The sequence below is a fragment of the Mustela lutreola genome, chromosome 7 (assembly GCF_030435805.1).
Source record: "Mustela lutreola isolate mMusLut2 chromosome 7, mMusLut2.pri, whole genome shotgun sequence".
Lineage (NCBI taxonomy): Eukaryota > Metazoa > Chordata > Mammalia > Carnivora > Mustelidae > Mustela > Mustela lutreola.
In genome coordinates, this window is record NC_081296.1 from 150081533 (window position 1) to 150100170 (window position 18638).

The 18638-nt window shown below is 53.7% G+C and overlaps 1 protein-coding gene across 4 annotated transcripts; it reads left to right on the plus strand.

Moving 5' to 3' along the window:
• On the plus strand, positions 1-16954 carry ZNF839 (zinc finger protein 839). Of its 4 annotated transcripts, none has more exons than XM_059183179.1 (8): positions 9-350; positions 6127-6939; positions 9431-9661; positions 11338-11430; positions 12119-12268; positions 14855-14971; positions 15116-15251; positions 15951-16954. In XM_059183179.1, the coding sequence occupies exons 1-8, from the start codon at positions 54-56 to the stop codon at positions 16826-16828; spliced, it is 2715 nt and encodes a 904-aa protein (XP_059039162.1). In that variant the 5' UTR covers positions 9-53; the 3' UTR covers positions 16829-16954. The 4 variants fall into 4 exon arrangements, 3 of the variants coding, with proteins under 3 accessions (XP_059039162.1, XP_059039165.1, XP_059039163.1); XM_059183182.1 differs by lacking the exon at positions 9-350 and adding an exon at positions 1342-1913; XM_059183180.1 differs by lacking the exon at positions 9-350 and adding an exon at positions 2057-2089.
• Positions 16955-18638: the final 1684 nt, after the last annotated feature.

Sequence of the window (18638 nt, forward strand, 5' to 3'; positions counted from 1 at the left end):
ATTGGAGCCGCCGTCGCTCGGCGGCGCGGGTTCGAGTCCCAGTGTCAGCTGCCATGGCGGACGCGGAGCCCGAGGCTGAGGACGGCAGCGAGGATGGCGGCGGCGGCGGCGGCGGCCGGGCTCCCCCCGGCCAGGGCGGCACCGCCGCTCGCGTGGCCCCGCTGGGCCCCGAGCAGCTGCGGCAGGTCCTGGAGCAGGTGACGAAGGCGCAGCCGCCCGCCGAGCCTCCGCCGCCGCCCTTCGTGCTGCAGGACGCGGCGCGGCGGCTGCGGGACGCGGCGCAGCAGGCCGCCTTGCAGCGGGTCCCCGGCGCCGAGCCCGCCCGCCCGCCGCGCCTGCTGCCGCCCCAGGTGAGGCGCCGGGAGGGACATGGGGAAACTGAGGCCCGGAGGGGGCCGAGGCCTCGCGGCGGACCCGGGCCCGCGTCCCCTCGTCGGCCCTCAGCCGGTCGGCAGGAGAGGCCGCGTCCGCCCCGACCTGTCACCAACTCCTCCCGCGCGCCCCTGCCTGGGACCCCTCCCGCTTCGCAGCGCTGCTCGGGGCGCCTCGGTGCTCCCCGGCGCCTCTCTCGGGCCTTTGTCATGCATCCCGCGTTTGCTGAGCACTCGCTGTGTCCCAGCACTGCCCTAGGTGCAGCAGGTGCAGCCTTGAACACGGCCCTTGAAGGACACAAGCAACGTTCTGGGAGTGACCAGGGGCTGCTTTAGAGGGAGGAGTCCTTAGGCCCTACACGGCCGCTGAGACCTGAATGCCCTGAAACGAACCAGCCTGCGGAGCTTTTCCGGTGGAAGGTGTGGCCCGCGCCAACGCAGGGGCCTGGGACAGAGTTAAGCACACTCTCTTAGTCCTAAGTCCTCTGGTGCAGGACTTACCAGCCCGAGTGGCAGTGCCCAGCACAGGGCCCGACATAGACTTAATGAAGGAAACACATTGAAAGCACTCCCTATACTACAAAACATTTCTCGGTGTTAATTATTTCGTGGGTCACACAGCTCTTGGCTACTAGGGAAGTTGGAACTAGGGCATGGTCTTCCAAGCCCAGAGGGTCCCGTGTAGCTCCTGAAGCCAGAGGTCCTTCACATCCTCTGTAAAGCCACATCCCCTTTCAGAGCTGAGGTTGCAAATGACACTGGCAAGTCTCACCCCCAAGTTGCTGGAGAGAAGCTGCTTCCACTGGAAGAAAAAGATGGAGAATAGAATCGACAGTGTTCCTTGTTGTCATTGTTGTTATGAACAGTCTTCATTGTTATTTTATTGTTTTTTCCACGGAGTGATTTTGGCTGCTTAGAGTTGTACCCACTTGGTGATCAAGACTGGGACGCTGTCTTGCTAAAGTTGGAGAAGACAGCTATGATTCTGTCCGAACGATTTCCTAGTGGTGTGACCTTGAGTAACCCAACCTCTCTGGGCTTTCCTTCCTTTATTTGCAGGAGGGACGGGTTATTGGACAAGCCTCATAGCTCACACTCTGCTGAAGAAACAAAGGTCTCATGCATAGGGGGCGCACAGCAAGTCTGGAGTCAGGAGGGTGACAGCGGCTGCTGTTTGCAGAGCCTCTGCCCCATGCGTGGCACCGTGCCTGTCCACGTCTCAGCAGGCTCATGAACGTGTTTGTATCAGCGTTTTACAGGGAGGTTGAGTGACTTTGCCCAGGTCTCCTAAAGTGTGGCTGCTCTCCACCTGTTGAGTGTGACCCCGGCTTTTTGGGTTTGGTCTGGCAACTTAAGAGTTCAAAAATGACAGTTTCCACAAAACCTAAGCAGAATGCAGCAGCATGCTGGTATTCCGTAGCTGATCTCATTGGGATGGCTTAAATTCTCCCTGGCTTCGCAACAGCATAATTTTGCTGTCTGGTCACCTGAGATACCCTTTGAGTCCCCGCTCTTCCTTGGGAGGCCAGGAAAGCAAAGCAGGTGTGTACCGTGCATCTAAGGAGGTTTTGATCTAACCATCAAGGTAAAACATGACTCAGGTAACTTCTAAGGAAGGTCAGGAAACTAGAGATGAAGGACTGGTCTAAAGAGATGGCCTGAAGAGAGAGAGAAGTCATTTCTGGCTGAGGGGATCGGAAATGACTTTGTCCAGAAGGGTGAGTCCCAGCTGAAATTCGGAGGAGGACAGGCAGTGGTGGGGGTGGGGCGGAACATGCATTTAGAAAACCCAGGCCTGTGGTTCTCTGTGTGTGTGTGTGTTGGGGGTGGGGTGGGTGTGGATCCGAAGGCTTAGACCAAATGCCCGCACTCCCATGGGCCAGATTCTGTCTCACGTCCCTCCGCGTCCTCCCTGTTCCTGTGCCACAGAAACATTTCCGGTTCCTTCCAACATGCCCCGCCCTTTTCCATGTGCCTGTGCATTCACACATTTTCCTTAGAAAGGTAGAAAGTCTACCCTTTTTTAAAAAAAACATTTTATCTATTTATTTGACAGAGAGAAATCCCAAGTAGGCAGAAAGGCAGGCAGAGAGAGAGAGAGAGAGAGAAAGAAAGGAAAGCAGGCTCTCAGAGAGCCCCATGCAGGACTCGATCCTAGGACCCTGGGATCACGACCTGAGCCAAAGGCAGCGGCTTAACCCACTGAGCCACCCAGGCGCCCCAAAAGTCTACCCTTCTACCTGGCTGAAATTCTCTTCGGCCTTCTTAGGTCCCCTCCCCGGGGAAGCCAGGCCCTCCCCCACCTCACCCACAGGGCCGCCTCTCCCAACTGCACTTGTCGCTCGGTGATGTCATTGTGTCCTCAGGGAGCCTAGTCAGCCTTCTGAATCATCAAGGGAGCTTTTGAAAAGCACAGATTTCGGGGTAGGAGGTCCTGATTCAGCAGGTCTAAGGGTGACGGGCCTGGTGGGGGAAGCCGCCCACGTCCTTAAGGATGAAGCTAGGACTTGGCTTCTGTTTTTTGTGGTTTTTTTTTCAATTGAACTATAGTTGACATACAGTGTTAAAATAGTTTCAAGTGGACAACGTGGCCATTCCACTAGTTTGTCCGTTATTCAGGCCCGACCACAGCAAGTGGGGTCACTGTCTGTCACCATACAGCGTGTCACAGTGTTACTGACTGTATTCCCTATGCTGTACTTTGCACACTCATGCCTTTTTTTTTTTTTTTTTTTAATATTTGTATTTATTTGACAGAGACACAGCAAGAGAGGGAACAGAAGCAGGGGGAGTGGGAAAGAAAGAAGCAGGCTTCCTGCCAAGCAGGGAGCCCGATGTGGGGCTTGATCCCAGGACCCCAGGATCAGGACCTGAGCTCAAGGCAGACACTTAATGCCTGAGCCCCCAGGTGCCCGGACTTACTTATTTTATAACTGCTAGTGTATACCTCTTAATCCCCTTCACCTGAGTCTTCCTGGGCCTCACCCACATTGGCTTATGACACATAGTAGACGTTTGCTAAGTGACATACATACGTAACAAAGTATCGAGTATAATACCCATCAGGTAAACTAGTCTGAAACAAATTTAAAAATTAGACCAGTTTTGCCTGTTTTTTTTTTTGTTGTTGTTGTTTTGAAGATTTTATTTATTTATTTGACAGACAGAGATCATACATAGGCAGAGAGAGAGGAGGAAGCAGGCTCCCTGCTGAGCAGAGAGCTCGATGTGGGGCTCGATCCCAGGACCCTGAGATCATGACCTGAGCCGAAGGCAAAGGCTTATCCCCAAATAGTAGGATTTGGGGAGTGTGTGTGTGTATATTGATATTATCTGGTGATATCTCCAGAGGTTAGACATTCTAAGTGCTAGTAATGTGAAACAAGTATGATCGTTAAAAGATCATTGTCATTTGATCCACAGGTACCTCAGGGTTGGTCCTCATGGGCCCCTGGCACCAGCCCTGTACACGGCCTCATAAACTGGTACACTGAGTCATCTCTGCTGTTTGTGGTCGAGTAGCACGTAGAGACAGACAGATGGACTCCAGCTTGATTTCAGTGGGAGGTGTCATTTTCATTGCCCCTCCACGTGGTGTAGGGGTGATCCAGACAGAGCCTGTTGGTGGCCCCAAATCAGGGATTCTTGGCCAGGGGGGCGATTTTGCCCTATGGAGGTGTTTGGCAGTGCCTGGAGACCTCTTTGTCCCAAGCTGGGGGCTGCTGCTGGCGTCTGGTGGGTAGAGACGGATGCTGTCAGCTTTCTGCCATGCCCAGGACGGCCACCACAGCACAGAATGAATGGTCCGGAGTGGCCATTGTGCCAGGGTTGGGGAGGCCAGCTCTGGATCATGAGGTCGGACAGAGATGCTGATTATTTCTTCACTGTGAGGCCCTGAGCCTTGTCCATTTTGCTGCCTCTCCCCTGAGTCCATGACCCTTAATCTCTAGCACCCGTACGATTGTCCCCGGCACGTGGTCATTGCTCAGGGATGATTCGTGGGACATCATTGATGGCAGCCCTCCCCTTTGGTGGGTGCTTTGCTACTGCAGACCGTGCTGTCTTGAACCCCCAAGACCTATTTGCTTTGTACCTGTTTTGTACCTATGCTTTGTACCTGTCTTCTTGATGGCATCCTAGAAGTGGATGGAGTTGCTACATCAAAAAAGCATGTGCATTAAAAAATATTATTTTAAGGTTTATTTATTCATTTTATTATTTTTTATTTTTTTTAAGATTTTATTTATTTATTTGACAGACAGAGATCACAAGTAGGCAGAGAGGCAGGCAGAGAGGAAGGGAAGCAGGCTCCCTCCCAAGCAGAGAGCCGGATGCGGGGCTTGTTCCCAGGACCCTGGAATCATGACCTGAGCCAAAGGCAGAGGCTTTAACCCACTGAGCCACCCAGGCGCCCCTATGTATTCATTTTAGAGAAAGGGAGCACACAAGTGGGAAGAGGGGCAGAGGGAAAGGGAGGGAGACTGAAACAGACTCTCTGCTGAGCGTGGAACCCAGTGTGGGGCTCAATCCCACAACCCTGCGATCACAACCAGCGCTGAAATCAAGTGTCAGATGCTCAACCAACAGAGCCACCTAGGCGCCCCCTAAGATTTTGTTAGATGTTAAGAAGTTGTTGAAGGTAAGCACCCCACTCCTAGGTATGTGTCCTGGAGAAACTCACACGTATGCACACACATCTATGAAGGTTCTGAGCACAGCACAAGAGCACAAGGTTGGAGACACTTGTCCATCAGCAGGAGAGCTACACACCTCAATGTGGGTGAATTTCATCCGCCGGATCAGGGAGTAAAAAACCTGAAAAAGCCCCACCAATTTGCAGGAGAGGATACTCACTTATATGAAGTTTAAAACATGTCAAAACTGAACTGCATACTTTTATTATATATAATAAAAAATGCATGAGAGGGGTACCTGGGTGGCTCAGTCAGTTGAGTCTGACTCTTGGTTTCAGCTCAGGTCATGATCTCGAGGTCCTGGGACCGAGCTCCGTGCTCAGCCGGGAGCCTGCCTGAGATTTTTCCCTCTGCCCCTCCCCGCTGCGCATGCTCATTCTCTCCCTCTCTTTCTCAAATAGATAAATCTTTAAAAAAAAATCCATGAGAACGATCAGTAAACTTTCAGGCTAGGGTGAAAAAGGAAGAGACCACGCAGATTAGGAGAAAGCAGAGAACTTTCCCGGTAAGGGTGATGCCCCATGCCTTGAGGCAGGTAGGAACCTGTGTTTCATTGCTTTTTATGGCTTTTTTTTGTTTCTAGAATTTCATTAACTTTTCAAGAAAGTGAGCCTATGTATTGAATTGAGTTCAGTTTAGAGTACTAGGAATTCCAAGTCAACACCAATGTGATAAAACCATAAAAAAGGATATTTCTTATTGGGTCATGAAGTCAATTTAGTGGATTATGATTAGTATTTTTTCAAAAATGATATGGAATAGATACTATCAGAAGGCATTTATGTACAAATGGTAAATAGTTTTGTGAATTTTAATTTATGTTTGCGTATGTTTCCGTGTGCACATGTGTAAAGCTTATCACTGGCCTGTCCAGAAAGCTTGAGAAAAACCATGGTAAACAGTATGGGTACATTAAAAAGATTTTATAACAATATAACAATATAAATATAAATATAAAAATTTATAATTTTTAGAAACAATTTCAATAATACATTTAAGATGAGAGCAGATTTGTAGAAATGTTGATAAGCATAATGCTTTTTTCTCCTTCTGTATTCAAGCAACTGGAAGCCATTTGTGTCAAGGTCACATCTGCAGAAATGAAAGATCAGGAAAGGCCAGTGCCCCCACTGGCCACCATCCAGCCCAAGCCAGCCCTGAGCCAGCTGCCCGCCAGGACTTCCAGGGTGCTGGGGCCCCGGCCGCAGCCCCTCCTGAGCACCGGGCCCCGGCCGCGCTTCCTGAGCAGCTCACTTCCCGTTCAGCTGTTGGCGCAGGGGCCTCTGCCGGCCCTCCAGCCCCTGGCTGCCAATGGACGGGGTGCCACACCGGCCCCTTCGCCGGCCCCTGACACACCGGCGCTCGCGTCTGTGTCACCCAGCCCAGCGAATTTCTTTCTTTCCGGCTTGCACACAAAACACACCGAGAAACTCAAAAAGTCCTTAAAAGTGAAAACACGTTCTGGGCGGATATCTCGACCTCCCAAGTATAAAGCTAAAGATTATAAATTCATAAAAACGGAGGATTTGGCCGACGGGCACCCGTCCGATTCTGACGACTATTCCGAACTGAGTGTGGAAGACGACGACGAGCAGAGGGAAAAGCAGGTGCTCTTCGACTTGTCCGGCTGCTCCCTGAGGCCCAAGACTTTCAAGTGTCAGACGTGTGAGAAGTCCTACATCGGAAAGGGGGGCCTGGCCCGGCATCTTAAACTGAACCCAAGCCACGGCCGGTTGGAGCCTGAGGTGTTGATGTCTGAAAAAGCCAATGGGAGCGTGACTCGAGGCAGGACCGCTGGCCTGATGTCACCGGAGCTGTCCACACCAGCCCTTCGAAGCGAGGAAGGGGCCCAGTCGCCAGGGGCTGGCCCGCAGGTGATGTCTGTCTGCTGACAGTGGCCTTCCTGCCAATCCTGAAGTTTACCTCTGTGGTATCTGATGGGGTTTCGGGGGAAGGCTCAGGTAGAACCAAGATCCCCAGAGCAGGGCATCTGACAGTCCCCTGCCCTTGTCCCCACTGCCACCAACAAGCCAAGAGATGGGTGTCCTGTGTGTGGCATGTGGCGCAGAGTTTGCTGAGCGTGTTCCATGGGAACAGAGCGGCTAGTTCCTTAGATCTGGGGGTAGAACTAATCGCAGAGCCCTCTGGGCTGATGCTGACACAAAAGCAGGCCTTGGGAAGGGTCTGAGTTGGGGGGCAACAGCCCACAGGGGCGCTTCCTGGAGGGTCAGCAGGAACATGCTGCTTTCGCAGGTGTCCCTTCGGACACTCACGGTCAGACAAGGCAGACAGCAGTCACCCTGAGTGTGTGTCACCACGTCCCAATTTACTGACAGCTGTTTCACATTCCTAAATGTGTGGTGTGTGTTCCTCTGCCGTGTGCAAGAGGTCACCCTCCCCCCCCCCCCGTTGCTAGAACCTTCCTTCTTCCTTTCTGTTTGACTGGCAGTGGCTGTCGTTTCTGGCTGTGCTTGCGGCTGGGTGATTGTATTTGGAGATCCTGAAATGTTCGAGAAACCAGCATTGGTGGTTGCTCAGTGGGAGTTTGTGATTTTAGTGACTTGATGTTGAAAGAGAGTGCCTGTCTGCACTGGGCGCCTCAGTCCCTGCTGTGGGACAGGGTCCCTGAGGGAGGGGTGAGGCTGGCAGGGGCTCTGGCTTACAGATCAGCTCCTTGGGGCTGGAGCAGGTGTTGTGTGGGCCCAGCACATCCTTCCTGGGTTCTAGCGCTGGAACCACGGGACGACCCTGTGCTAGGATTCAAAAGTACTACCTCCCCCGTCGCATTCGCTTCAGTCACAGTACTCTTGGTTGCACGTCCCCTTTGGGCAGGAGTGTTTTCAATCTTCCAGGACCCTGCCAGGTGGGAATTAGACTTACAGGCTCTGCACTCAGCAGGGAGTCTGCTTGTCTCTCTCTCTCTGCTCCTTCCCCTGCCTGCACTCTCTCTCTCTCTCCAATAAATACATAAAAGTCTTTTTAAAAAGATAATGAAATCCTACACCACAGCAGAAGGAACCTGTAGTTGCTTGACTTCCTGAATACAGGCACTTGGCCCTGGATGGGGCGGCTGTCCAGATCGCCTGTGAGGAGTGCCTGGGGCTGCTGGAGTGGGGAGGGATGTGCAGGCCTGTGTCTGTCCTGTCCTCTCCCCGGAGCAGACTCTGGCAACTAAAAGCACAGACAGACCTGGCATCCATCCCGGAGTGCCACTGTGATGAAGATTTAGAGGGAAAATTCTTTAAGAGTTAAGAGGACACACTTGATGCTAGCTGCCACGTGAAGTGTGTTCCTTGTATTGATTTATCATCCCATCAGTCCTGGGAGGGATTACTCCTGTTTTCAGAGGGGGGTGGGCACGGAGTGAGGAAGTAGCTAGACAGTGTCAGGCCCGGGGACTCTTCAAAAGCCACGAACACAGTAGCTTCATGGCTCTTGGGGCCTGGGGACAGGGAAGAATGAATGATGCCAGTGGGTACAGGGGTCCTTGTGGAGCAGAGGCTGGGGGAGACGTACATGTTTTGGTGACGCCTACACGTCCTTCTCAGTGTACAAAAGGCTGAACTATATATTTTTAAGGTATGAAATTTATGGTGTTTGAAAAATATCCAATAAGAGGTGACTTTTTTTTTTTTTTAAGATTTTGTTTATTTATTTATTAGACAGAGATCACAAGCAGGCAGAGAGGCAGGCAGAGAGAGAGGAGGAAGCAGGCTCTCCGCCGAGCAGAGAGCCCGACGCGGGGCTCGATCCCAGGACTCTGGGATCATGACCTGAGCCGAAGGCAGAGGCTTTAACTTACCAAGCCACCCAGGCGCCCCAAGAGGTGACTTTTTAAAGTCATAGGTAGGGGTGCCTGAGTGGCTAAGTTGGTTGAAACTCTGCCTTTGGCTCAGGTCATGATTCCCGGGGTCCTGGGATCGAGCCCCGCATCGGGTTCTCTGCTCAGTGGGGAGCTTGCTCCACCCCCCGCCTGCTTCTCTGCCTACTTGTGACCTCCGTCTGTCAAATAAATAAATTTTTTTAAAAATTAAAAAAAAATAAAGTCATGGGTAATTATGAATGACCAAATTTCAGTTTAATTTGTAAGATGACAGTGCTGTCACAGAAGTTACTTATTTCATTTTGGGGAACACCCAGGGTTATGGTTTGTCAGCTCACTCAAACTCACTGGGTGTCTTAAAGGGGGACTTTGTGGGGAAAGTTTAAGATGCGTTGATTATAGTTAACGCATCTTGATGATGCAAAGAAGATCTAATTCAGCAAGCTCCTTGCTTTTGACTTGACTTTTTTTTGCCCTAAGGTCATCATTATGGTGTATAAAACTTTATTTTGTTTTTGTTTTGGGTGCACAATGCTATCTAGAATAGCCAGTCTCTAGAAGTTGAAGAGGCCTTGGTGTCTGAACCAGAAAACGGAAGTTACTCAGCCCTTTTGGGATCCGAGAGACACCTAGACCCCAGAAGTGACTTGTCCGTGGCCCTGACGGAGGCCAGCACAGCCGTCGTCGGGCGAAGCAGAGCAGCTCACCTAGCCAGGGGTGCCCGTGCAGCAGGGGTACAGAGCGCTTCAAGAACCCGAGCTGGGCTCAAGGAGGTGCGTGGCTCCAAGACCCTATTCTTGAAACCCGTGTCTTTGGCCTAGTGTATGACAATTCACTATTAGGGTTCTGAATTAGAAGTGAAATACCCAGATCAACTAATCAGTCACCTGAAACGTAGTTGGATGGAGGTGCATGAGCTCAGGGACAGTATTACCTGAAGCGACTCTGAGCTTCCCCGTCTGAAATGACCAGAGGGCTTTGGGGATAGCAAGAGCTGCTCGCCTTTGCAAGTTTTGGAATGATCATAACCTTTTCATAACGTTTTCATAGAAGCATTTAGAAAACAACAGAAATGGTTTCTGTTTTACTGCGAAGAGTTTTAAGGCATAAATATGTTTCAGGTTCTCAACCCTGGACTCTCTATCCCAGTCCCTTGAGAGTAGACTTAGTGAATGTAATGGGGTTGATTTAGAAAAGTGAAACCCTAAACGGAGCCAGATCGCCTTTGGCTAGGATGTGTTTAGCTGCCGGTAATGGCCAGGTGAGTATCTTAAGGAAAAGAAGGGACACACAGCTGATCTTCAGGTTTTAAAAATATCTGTTGATAGATGAATTTAAACATGTGAATTACCTGAATTTAAATTGAAAAAAGGAAAGAAGTGAAGGGTAGCAGGCAGCGCAAGGTGGCGGGTTAGTGAGACGCGGGGTCAGGGTGCCCGTCGGAACCGGGGCCTCCACACTCACCCACAAGGGGAAGCGAGAGGCTTTCAGAGAGGAAGCGGGTTTCTTAGAAATCATCATGAGCTTGCATGCTTTAGCGGGAAACCTAAGCCCTGGTGAATTTGCTTTTCTCTCATTGGGCTGGTGAATTAATCCTGGGCGACTAATACTTGGGAGTAGGAGGTAAGGTAGTCCTTGACATCCAAATTCCCATCTGCTGAGCGCCCCGTGCGGTCCAGCGCAGCCGCCCGGCCCTTGCCGGCCCCTGGTTTCCCTCCTTCACTCTCTGCTTAACAGATGAGGAAGCCGACGGGTTCGCGAGCTCCCGAGCCCCTTCACGGCTCCGGTCTCTGCGATTGCTCCCTTCTCTCCCACGCCACTGTTCCCCTGGGTGCCCTCGGCCCCCTGCGGACACCCACGTCCTGCCGCTTCGCCCCGTTCACGTCTCCTGAGCCCCGATTTCAGACGGCGCCGCCGGGGCGTCTGTCCACCGCTTCACCTTCCACTTCCCACCCCCACCTTGTCCAGGGTCGGCCTGGGCTCCAGCTGGGAACCCGGACTCATTCCCGACTCCCCTTCCCCCTTCCCTGGCTCCTCCCCTATCTTGAGGACCTTGCCCTTCCCGCCTCCCCCCTCCCCGCCACCCCTGCGTTCAGCTGGGTCCTCCTCTTCCCCCGTGGCCTGTCCCTTGGTGGTGGTCTCCAGACCGCAGGCTGCCCGGGACTTGCTTGCTCTGGAGTGTCCCGGGAGAGTAGGGAGCACCCTTCCTGACGCAGGGCCTGGCACTCACTGTGCCTGGGGAGTCACGGGGTGTCGGACGTGCACCGCAGAGGGGGTCATAGCCTTGTTTGGGGGCAAACAAGTGAGATCCTCAGCACACGGAACACTTACGGTTAAGAGTTGCTTCATCGCTGAGATTTGGGGAAACTTTACATCTCTTCTGTTCTTTGTTGCACCGGCTTGTCGGCCACTGGGACATTCAGAGCTGTCAAATGCTTCCTTCCGGTAGTTTCTGCACCAGTGTGACCGGGACGCGCTGGTACAGTTGGCGCTGCCTCAGCTGGCCCAGGCCGTGAGCGTGTACGAGTTTCTGCTGATGAAGGTGAGTCGCTCGGCAATTCCAAACGATGAAGGGTGATTTGAAGTTCTTTAGAAAGACATCCGTCACATTTATTTTAGAAAAAGCCAGACCATTTGGAATCCTTTCCGTTCCCCAGGACAGGGCCGGAGCAACTGCCCGCTGCTGCCCGCTGCCCCCCCCCCCACTTCTGGCAGACACCTGCCTGGGGCCGTGCCTCCCCTGCCTGTTTTAACTTGGTGTGCGAGGCCAGAAACCGGTGGCGGCAAACTGTGTCCAGCCCAGGGCCCTTGTCCCCTTTCTCCCTTGCCCTCACCCGCCTGGTCCATGAGGCTCTCCTCCCTGGGGATCCTGTTCTGACAATGCAGGAGGCCCAGCAGAGCTGCCTGAGGACTGAGGACCTGGTGCTCCTCCCGCCTGTCCCCAGGACCTTTCTAGTCCCTTGGTGATCCCTGGCCATGCCTCCTCTGGAGCTCTGGCCCACCGTCCTCTGGGGCCATCACCCAGGCGGTGGTTTGCTCTCTGGCCTGTCCTGGAGTCCCCACTGAGCACAGTGCTGGGCACACAGGGACTGTCACTGGGAAGTGGAGGAGAAGACAGGCCAGTGACAGCCTGAGGAGCTTGTCTCCTTCCCTCCTTGAAGCAGCTTTCTGTTCTGGCCGTTTTGTCGCCTCTGGTTTAAACCTTTCTTATCATCTTTATCTTCACCAAGGTTGAAACAGGTCATCTAGCAAAACCTTTGTTCCCAGCTGTGTATAAGGAATTTGAAGAGTTGCATAAAATGGTTAAGAAGATGTGTCAAGACTACCTCAGTGGTGCTGGTCTGTGTTCCCGGGAGCCTCTGGAAATAAGCAACAGTAAGGTAACAGGCTCACAGAGGAGGAAGTTTTGCTTTTACATTTGCCAAAAGAGGGATATCCATTTGAAGAAAAGAATGGTTTTGTTTTTAGTTATTATTTCAAGTAATCTCGACACCCACCATGGGGCTCGAACTCACGACCTTGAGATCAGACATCGCACATTCCACCGACAGAGCCGGCCAGGCGCCCCAGAGGAGCATGTTTTCAGTAGGGACAGAACCAACTTCTTTTCAGCTCTCTCCCATCATGTAACATTTCTTAACTATAAAAGCAAATGGCGCTTGTCTGAGGAAACTCAGGAATGCGGAGAAGCTGACGGCAACTGGACAGCCCCATTGTCTTCCCTCCCACTGCTGATGTCGGGGACAGTGTGGTCGGTAGGCGTGTGGCTTCCATTCACCGTGGGCTGGGGAGGTGACCGGGTCACAGACACGGACTGTGGTGGCTCTGACAGAAGCCTCCTTTCTCTGTCCTTGTCGTCATGCAGCGCAGCCTCTGGCTCTGTTGGGTTCTGGATAAAAATACGTTTAGAACGGCTGTGGTTTTACTTGTTTTGGATGAAACCTTTGCTGGGCACCACATGCCCTGTGTGGTCTGGTCATTTGGGGGTCCCCGCCGGGCGGGCCCCCTCGCCCCCACCTTGAGGCGGAGCGCTGAGCAATGCCGTGGCTGTTTACTCAGGAACTTGCGCACACAGCTGTAGCCGGCACGCGGGGTCCCAGCCCACCGGGCTCGGCCGCTCGCCGCGGACAAAATCCACAGGCAGAGAGGCAAGTGGTGGGCACACAAGAAAGGACTTCGTGTCAGTGAGTGACACCAGGATGACCACGAAATAGTGTCTCAGAGTCTCCCAAGCCCTAAAGATCCTCCCAGGTCTGTCTAAGGAGAATGTGGGCCGAAGAGGGTGGCGCGTGCAGGGGGCAGCGAAGGTCTGGTGTCGCTGTCGTGGGCCGGTCAGGAGGGGTCTTCCTGGCTCCGGCCGTCCTTGTCGCTTGAGGGGGTAGTTTCGGTTCCCCTCACGGGATGCTTTGTCCTCAGGGTCTTGTGCTTGAGCCAAGAGGCAGCTGGAAAGAAGAAGCCGACTAGCAAGTTTGAGGTCCAGGGGAGCAGCCGCTGTCCTCGTTCACAGCCATAAGGAATACTTGGGCCGTGTTGCCCTGAGCTCTGTTGGCGGGTCCATTGGCCTGGTGACGGGTCCCCACCCGCTCCTGGCGTTAGTGTCCCAGAGAGTATGTTAGTTCCAGAGCGAGCGGTCTTGAAGCGTGCTGAACACGGCCCATGGTTTTTTTGGGTTTTGGTTTGGGGGCTGTTTTGGTTATTAGTTTTATACAAATTCAATATTTAACATTACCTAATAATTTTTTTTATTTTGTCTTCTTGAACTACTTATTATAGAAATATAATGCTTTTTTTAAATTTTTTTAAAAGATTTATTTATTTGAGGAGGGAGGGAGAAGCAGATTCCCCACTGAGCAAGGAGTCCAACTTGGGGCTCAGTCCCAGGACCCCGAGATCATGACCTGAACTGAAGGCAGACGCTTCACCGACTGAGCCATCCAGGCGCCCGTAATGGGTTTTTTCTAAGTCTCATACAGATGCCTTGGTGGGCAGGAATCACATATGTGGGCTTTTTTAGTTTTTGTTTTTAAACATTTTAGAATGTTTAGGGTAGGGGATGGGGAAGGGGGAAAGGAGAGAGAATCCCAAGCAGACTCTGTGCAGCCCAGCTCGGGGCTCGATCCCGTGACCCAGAGATCATGACCTGAGCCAAAATCAAGCATTGGACGCTCAGCTCACTGCACCACCCAGGTGCCCCTCAACTTACATGCTTCTTAAACTATGAGCTCAACAGGTGTGTCATCCTGCCACAGGGCGGACTGGACATGCGCTGCTGTGCATGCCCCTGGGGACCCAGCTTTGCAGGCAGCTCAGGCTGAGCCACAGCCTCCTGGGAGCACAGACAGTGGCAGGTTGGGACACAGGCTGGTTGGGAGGCACTGAACTTGAGGGGCAGTTTTCTCCCCAGACTCTGATCTGCTGTCGCTCCTTCCCTGCCCCTGCCCCTCCTGCTCCGCGGTGTTCCCGTCCTGCGTCCGTGCATCAGTGACAGTTGTCACTTGTCTCCTTTATCGGATCTTCACAGACTCCCCCGGGCAGCTGCAGTCCCCCTGACAGGATCAGGAAGGTCCCCTTGGCTGGGAGCAGGGAAGCCGGGGCCCAGCTCGGCCCCCAGGGCCCCCACACCCTCATCCTTGGCACTGCCTGGAAGAGGAGGCCTTGTTCTGGAATGGGTAGGAAGGTAGCCATGAGCATTCGGAACAGGAGAGGAGTCAGGGGCGAGAACTCATGTCTGACTGACGCTGAAGAGAGCAGAGTGAATTTTTTAAAAAATTTCTCAGTGTCTGCTTCTGCGCTGGGCGAGCACAGAACCTTCCAGTGCTGGTAAGGACCCACCTTCTCCCCAGCTGTTCCGTCGAACCCCACATGCACCTTTGTGTCCATCAGTGTTTAGGGGCTCGCCGCCTGGTGGGGCCTCCCCGGCCCACTCGGTCCTGTACCTCGGGTTGACGTGTGTCCTTCCGCCTCAGGTGGCCGAGTCTTTGGGACTCACTGAGTTCCTGAGGAAACAGGAGGCACACGTGCAGTGCGGGGAGCCGGGCCTGGCCGAAGCGGAGGACGGCCACCAGCAGAAGCGGGGACACGAGGTGGGCACGCATGGCGGGGGCGCTGGGTGACCCGCCGAGCCCCCTGTGCTTTGACTTCCGCCGCTGGCGCTAGGCTCCAGAAAGGAGAAGCGCGAGCTTGCTTGCTTCTTCCTCATCTGAGCTGGTTGCCTCTCCCCTTCCCAGACTGCAGAGGAGGGACTGGCCTGGGCGAAGAGGACCAGAAGAGAAGCCCCAGCCCCGGCCCCAGCCAGCCCAGAGCCTCCTGCCGACCGCGGAGGCCCGCAGAAGCCTCCCGCCTGCGCCCCGGCCTCCAGCGAGGGTAAAGCGTTCGTGGCCCTGGGTTCTGACCTAAGAGAGCCTGGTTTCTCAAGTTTTGTCCCAGCCTGCCCGTGTTCTGTCATCCCCTCGGGTTCCCCGTGGGTCTTGAGGTCTGGGAGGCTTCCTCGGATCTCTTACCTAAATGAAGAGTCCCAAGTGCTGGTGAGCAGATCGCTCTCGGAGGGTCGCGGGGACACAGCTTGCGTGTGGCTTGGCTCTCTGAGGCTGGGCTCCAAGGGCAGTTGGGATTTAACGTGGGAAACAAGACCCACTCTGGTTTTCATCCTGCTCCAGCCAACCTGTCAACTAGACATTGGACACACGGCCCCGAGAGTAACTGTGCCATTTTCCAAGTCGCCTGATACCCTGCTTGATGCTAAGGTCTCCAGCGCCAAGAGGCATCCTCCGTTTTAGAACTCCCTACTGAATTCTGCGGAAGGGGAGGGCAGATGGGTTCTGGGGGAGCAGGGACACCCCTGGCCCCTGTTTGGTACCCGGCCCCCCTCACCTAACGAATCCATGTCGCCTCTTGCAGCCTCCTCCATACTTGGAAGCTACCAGTACCGAGGGCAAGGAGAGTCTAGGTTTCTATTTGTTTTGCCAGAAAATTCGTTTGGATTAGCCTGTTTGGGACAGAGAGTGCAGTGAACAGGCCGTGCCACAGTACACGTATGCTTACCTGTTTTTCTGAACTGTTTAGGTTGTGCCCCTCACGTAAGTGGAAGCGGCTCTTACGACTCAGCAGAAAGCCACACGACGCTGGTTTCCAAGAGTGACAGAAGCGTGTTGCCTGCAGACCAGCAGCTCAAAGCCCTTGCTGACTTAGAGGCCAACAGTGGGTCCACAGCTCCTGTTCTCTCGTATCAGCACGTCGGCGGGCCGAGTCTTTGTCCTCCGTTAGAAGAGCCCAGGACTCAGACGCAGGGACAGGTGGCAGCATTCTCTGAGGAGAATGTTCCGGAACACTGTCTAGCCTGGAAGGTGGGGGACAGCCTCAGGCCCCGGGCTCTCTGCAGCACCTTGACGTCCACTGGAGGAGCAGACTCCCTGCCGCCTTCTGGGTCTGGAAGCCTCGAGATGCAGGACTCCCCCCAAAGAGGCCAGCGGTCCAGCCCTAGCCACGTCCTGCTTATGGAAGACACAGGCCCTCCACCGGCGAAGGTTCTGTCTGTGGACACGGTGCCGGCTGACTGTGCCCACAGGACTGTGCGGGAGTGGGGGCTGGGCCAGGCGGGGTCACCGTCCTCTGACGGGGGTCAGGGAAGTCAGGCAGGGGATTCACACCCCTTCCCCTGTGGGCCCGAGGCCTGTGCTGAGCAGGGAGGACTGGAGAGTATTATTGCTGTGGGTGAAGCTGTGGCTTTTGAAATTACCCACGGGTGCCATGAGTTGTTGTCTCAGGGACAAGAACCGCTATTTATTCAGAGCTCCGATGGGCTGATCTTGTCCCATCCGGGTTCCCTAGTGTCTGGGGAGGAGGACCTCGTCCTGGTGGCTGGTGCGGATGGGCCTGCCCTGCACACGGGCCCCCGGGAAGGGGCCCCCCCAGAAGGCACAGAGGCAGAAGCCACACAGTGAAGTCGGACCGCGGTCCGGACGTGTGGGTATTTTAGCTGGAGAAGGTCTACTTGAAGTAATGTATATTTTTCTATGGTGAATACGGATGCAAATGAAAGTCTTATTTATAAAGATAATGTCTTTCTACTTGACTGTCTCCCTTCTTCTTCTGCGTCTACCGGCCTGGGTTCCTCTGAGGAGCGAGTCCCTGGAGGCTTCTGACGACTGCCACTGGTAAAGCCACCGCCTCCTTCCTCGCCAGCCCTGCTCCCCCCAGAATGGTGTCCCCTTCCCTCCTGGGCGATCTGCTGCTTTTCTACCATGTCTGGGTTTAGGAACTACATAACCAAGGGGCCATTCTGGGCAGCACTGGGAGGGGAAAGAAAGTCATTTCTGCTCGCGTGTCATGGGTGCAGGAAGCGGGACCCGTGGTGTCCGCAGCGAGGTGCTGCCAAGCTCAGCCCCGGTCCTCGCGTGTCTCCCCTGCTGCCACCTGGCCACGGCTCTTTGTTGACCGTCCCCCTGGGCTTTGTCATGGGGAAGGAAGGACAGGGAAGGCCCTCTGTCCCTCTTCAAGACAGCACAGGCGTCCTCTGCCCGCACTTGCAGGGGCAGTGCTGGGATCACAGCTGCACCCCCTCATGCCGCGCTCCTTCTGGGGCCTGCTGTGGAGGCGCAGGCTCTAGTCTCGGGCATTTTCCTGTCCTCTCGCTTGGTCTCAAAGCTGGATCCACAGAACAGAAGGGCGGTGTCCTAGGACCTAGTGGCTATAGCAGAGAGCTAGCCGCGGTGCCCCACGAGTGTCAGGCTCCCAGGAGGAGGCGGTGGTACCCGCTGTGGACTCAGGGACACTTCTCAGGAGCCTAGAGTGAGTCGCGTCCTGGGATCCTGGAGTGAGGACAGAGCCTCCCGACTGGGGATCGTTCACGACCCTCATCAGGCGAGTCATGCAACAAACCAAGTCAGGTCTGGACCCCCACTCCGGGGTCTGGACCCAGGCCCTGTCAAATACAAGTTTGTTTTCTATTTACAGGACATTCCCAAACCCCCCAATACAGCTTAATGTCACCACGGTGGGTGTGCTGTTACAAACAGATGGTGGAGTAAAATCTCCTTGTCCCACGAAGCAGGAGGCGCTGGCTGTGCGCCCGTGAATGTGACCTGTGCCCGTGGAGGGACAGCAGCTGCCTGGACTGACGGAGATGCCTCTGTGCTGGACACCTGTGCTGTACCGGCCAGGGCAGCATTTACAGGGTCCCTAGACAGATTTATAACATAGCTTCTACCCTGCAGTGCTGCGCGAGCAGACACACCTTATTCCATACGTGGCAAATGAAGAAAACTTCCTTTTTTTTAAATAAAGATTTTATTTATTTATTTGACAGACAGAGATCACAAGTAGGCAGAGAGGCAGGCAGAGAGAGAGGAGGAAGCAGGCTCCCCGCTGAGCAGAGAGCCCGATGCGGGGCTCGATCCCAGGACCCTGAGATCATGACCTGAGCCAAAGGCAGAGGCTTGTATATATACAATATATATAGGCATGTATATATACATGAGGCATGTATATATACAATATATACAATGTATATATATATATACAATAAATATTGTATATATATACACAATATACTCAATGTATATATACAATGCAGAGGCATGTATATATACTATATATATATATATGTATATATATATGTATATATTTTTTTAAAGGTTCTGTTTCTCTACTTGTCACAGGGAGAGAGAGCACAAGCAGGGGCAGAGGCAGAGGCAGAAGCAGGCTTCCTGCTGAGCAGGGAGCCCGATGAGGGACTCAATCCCGGGACCCTGG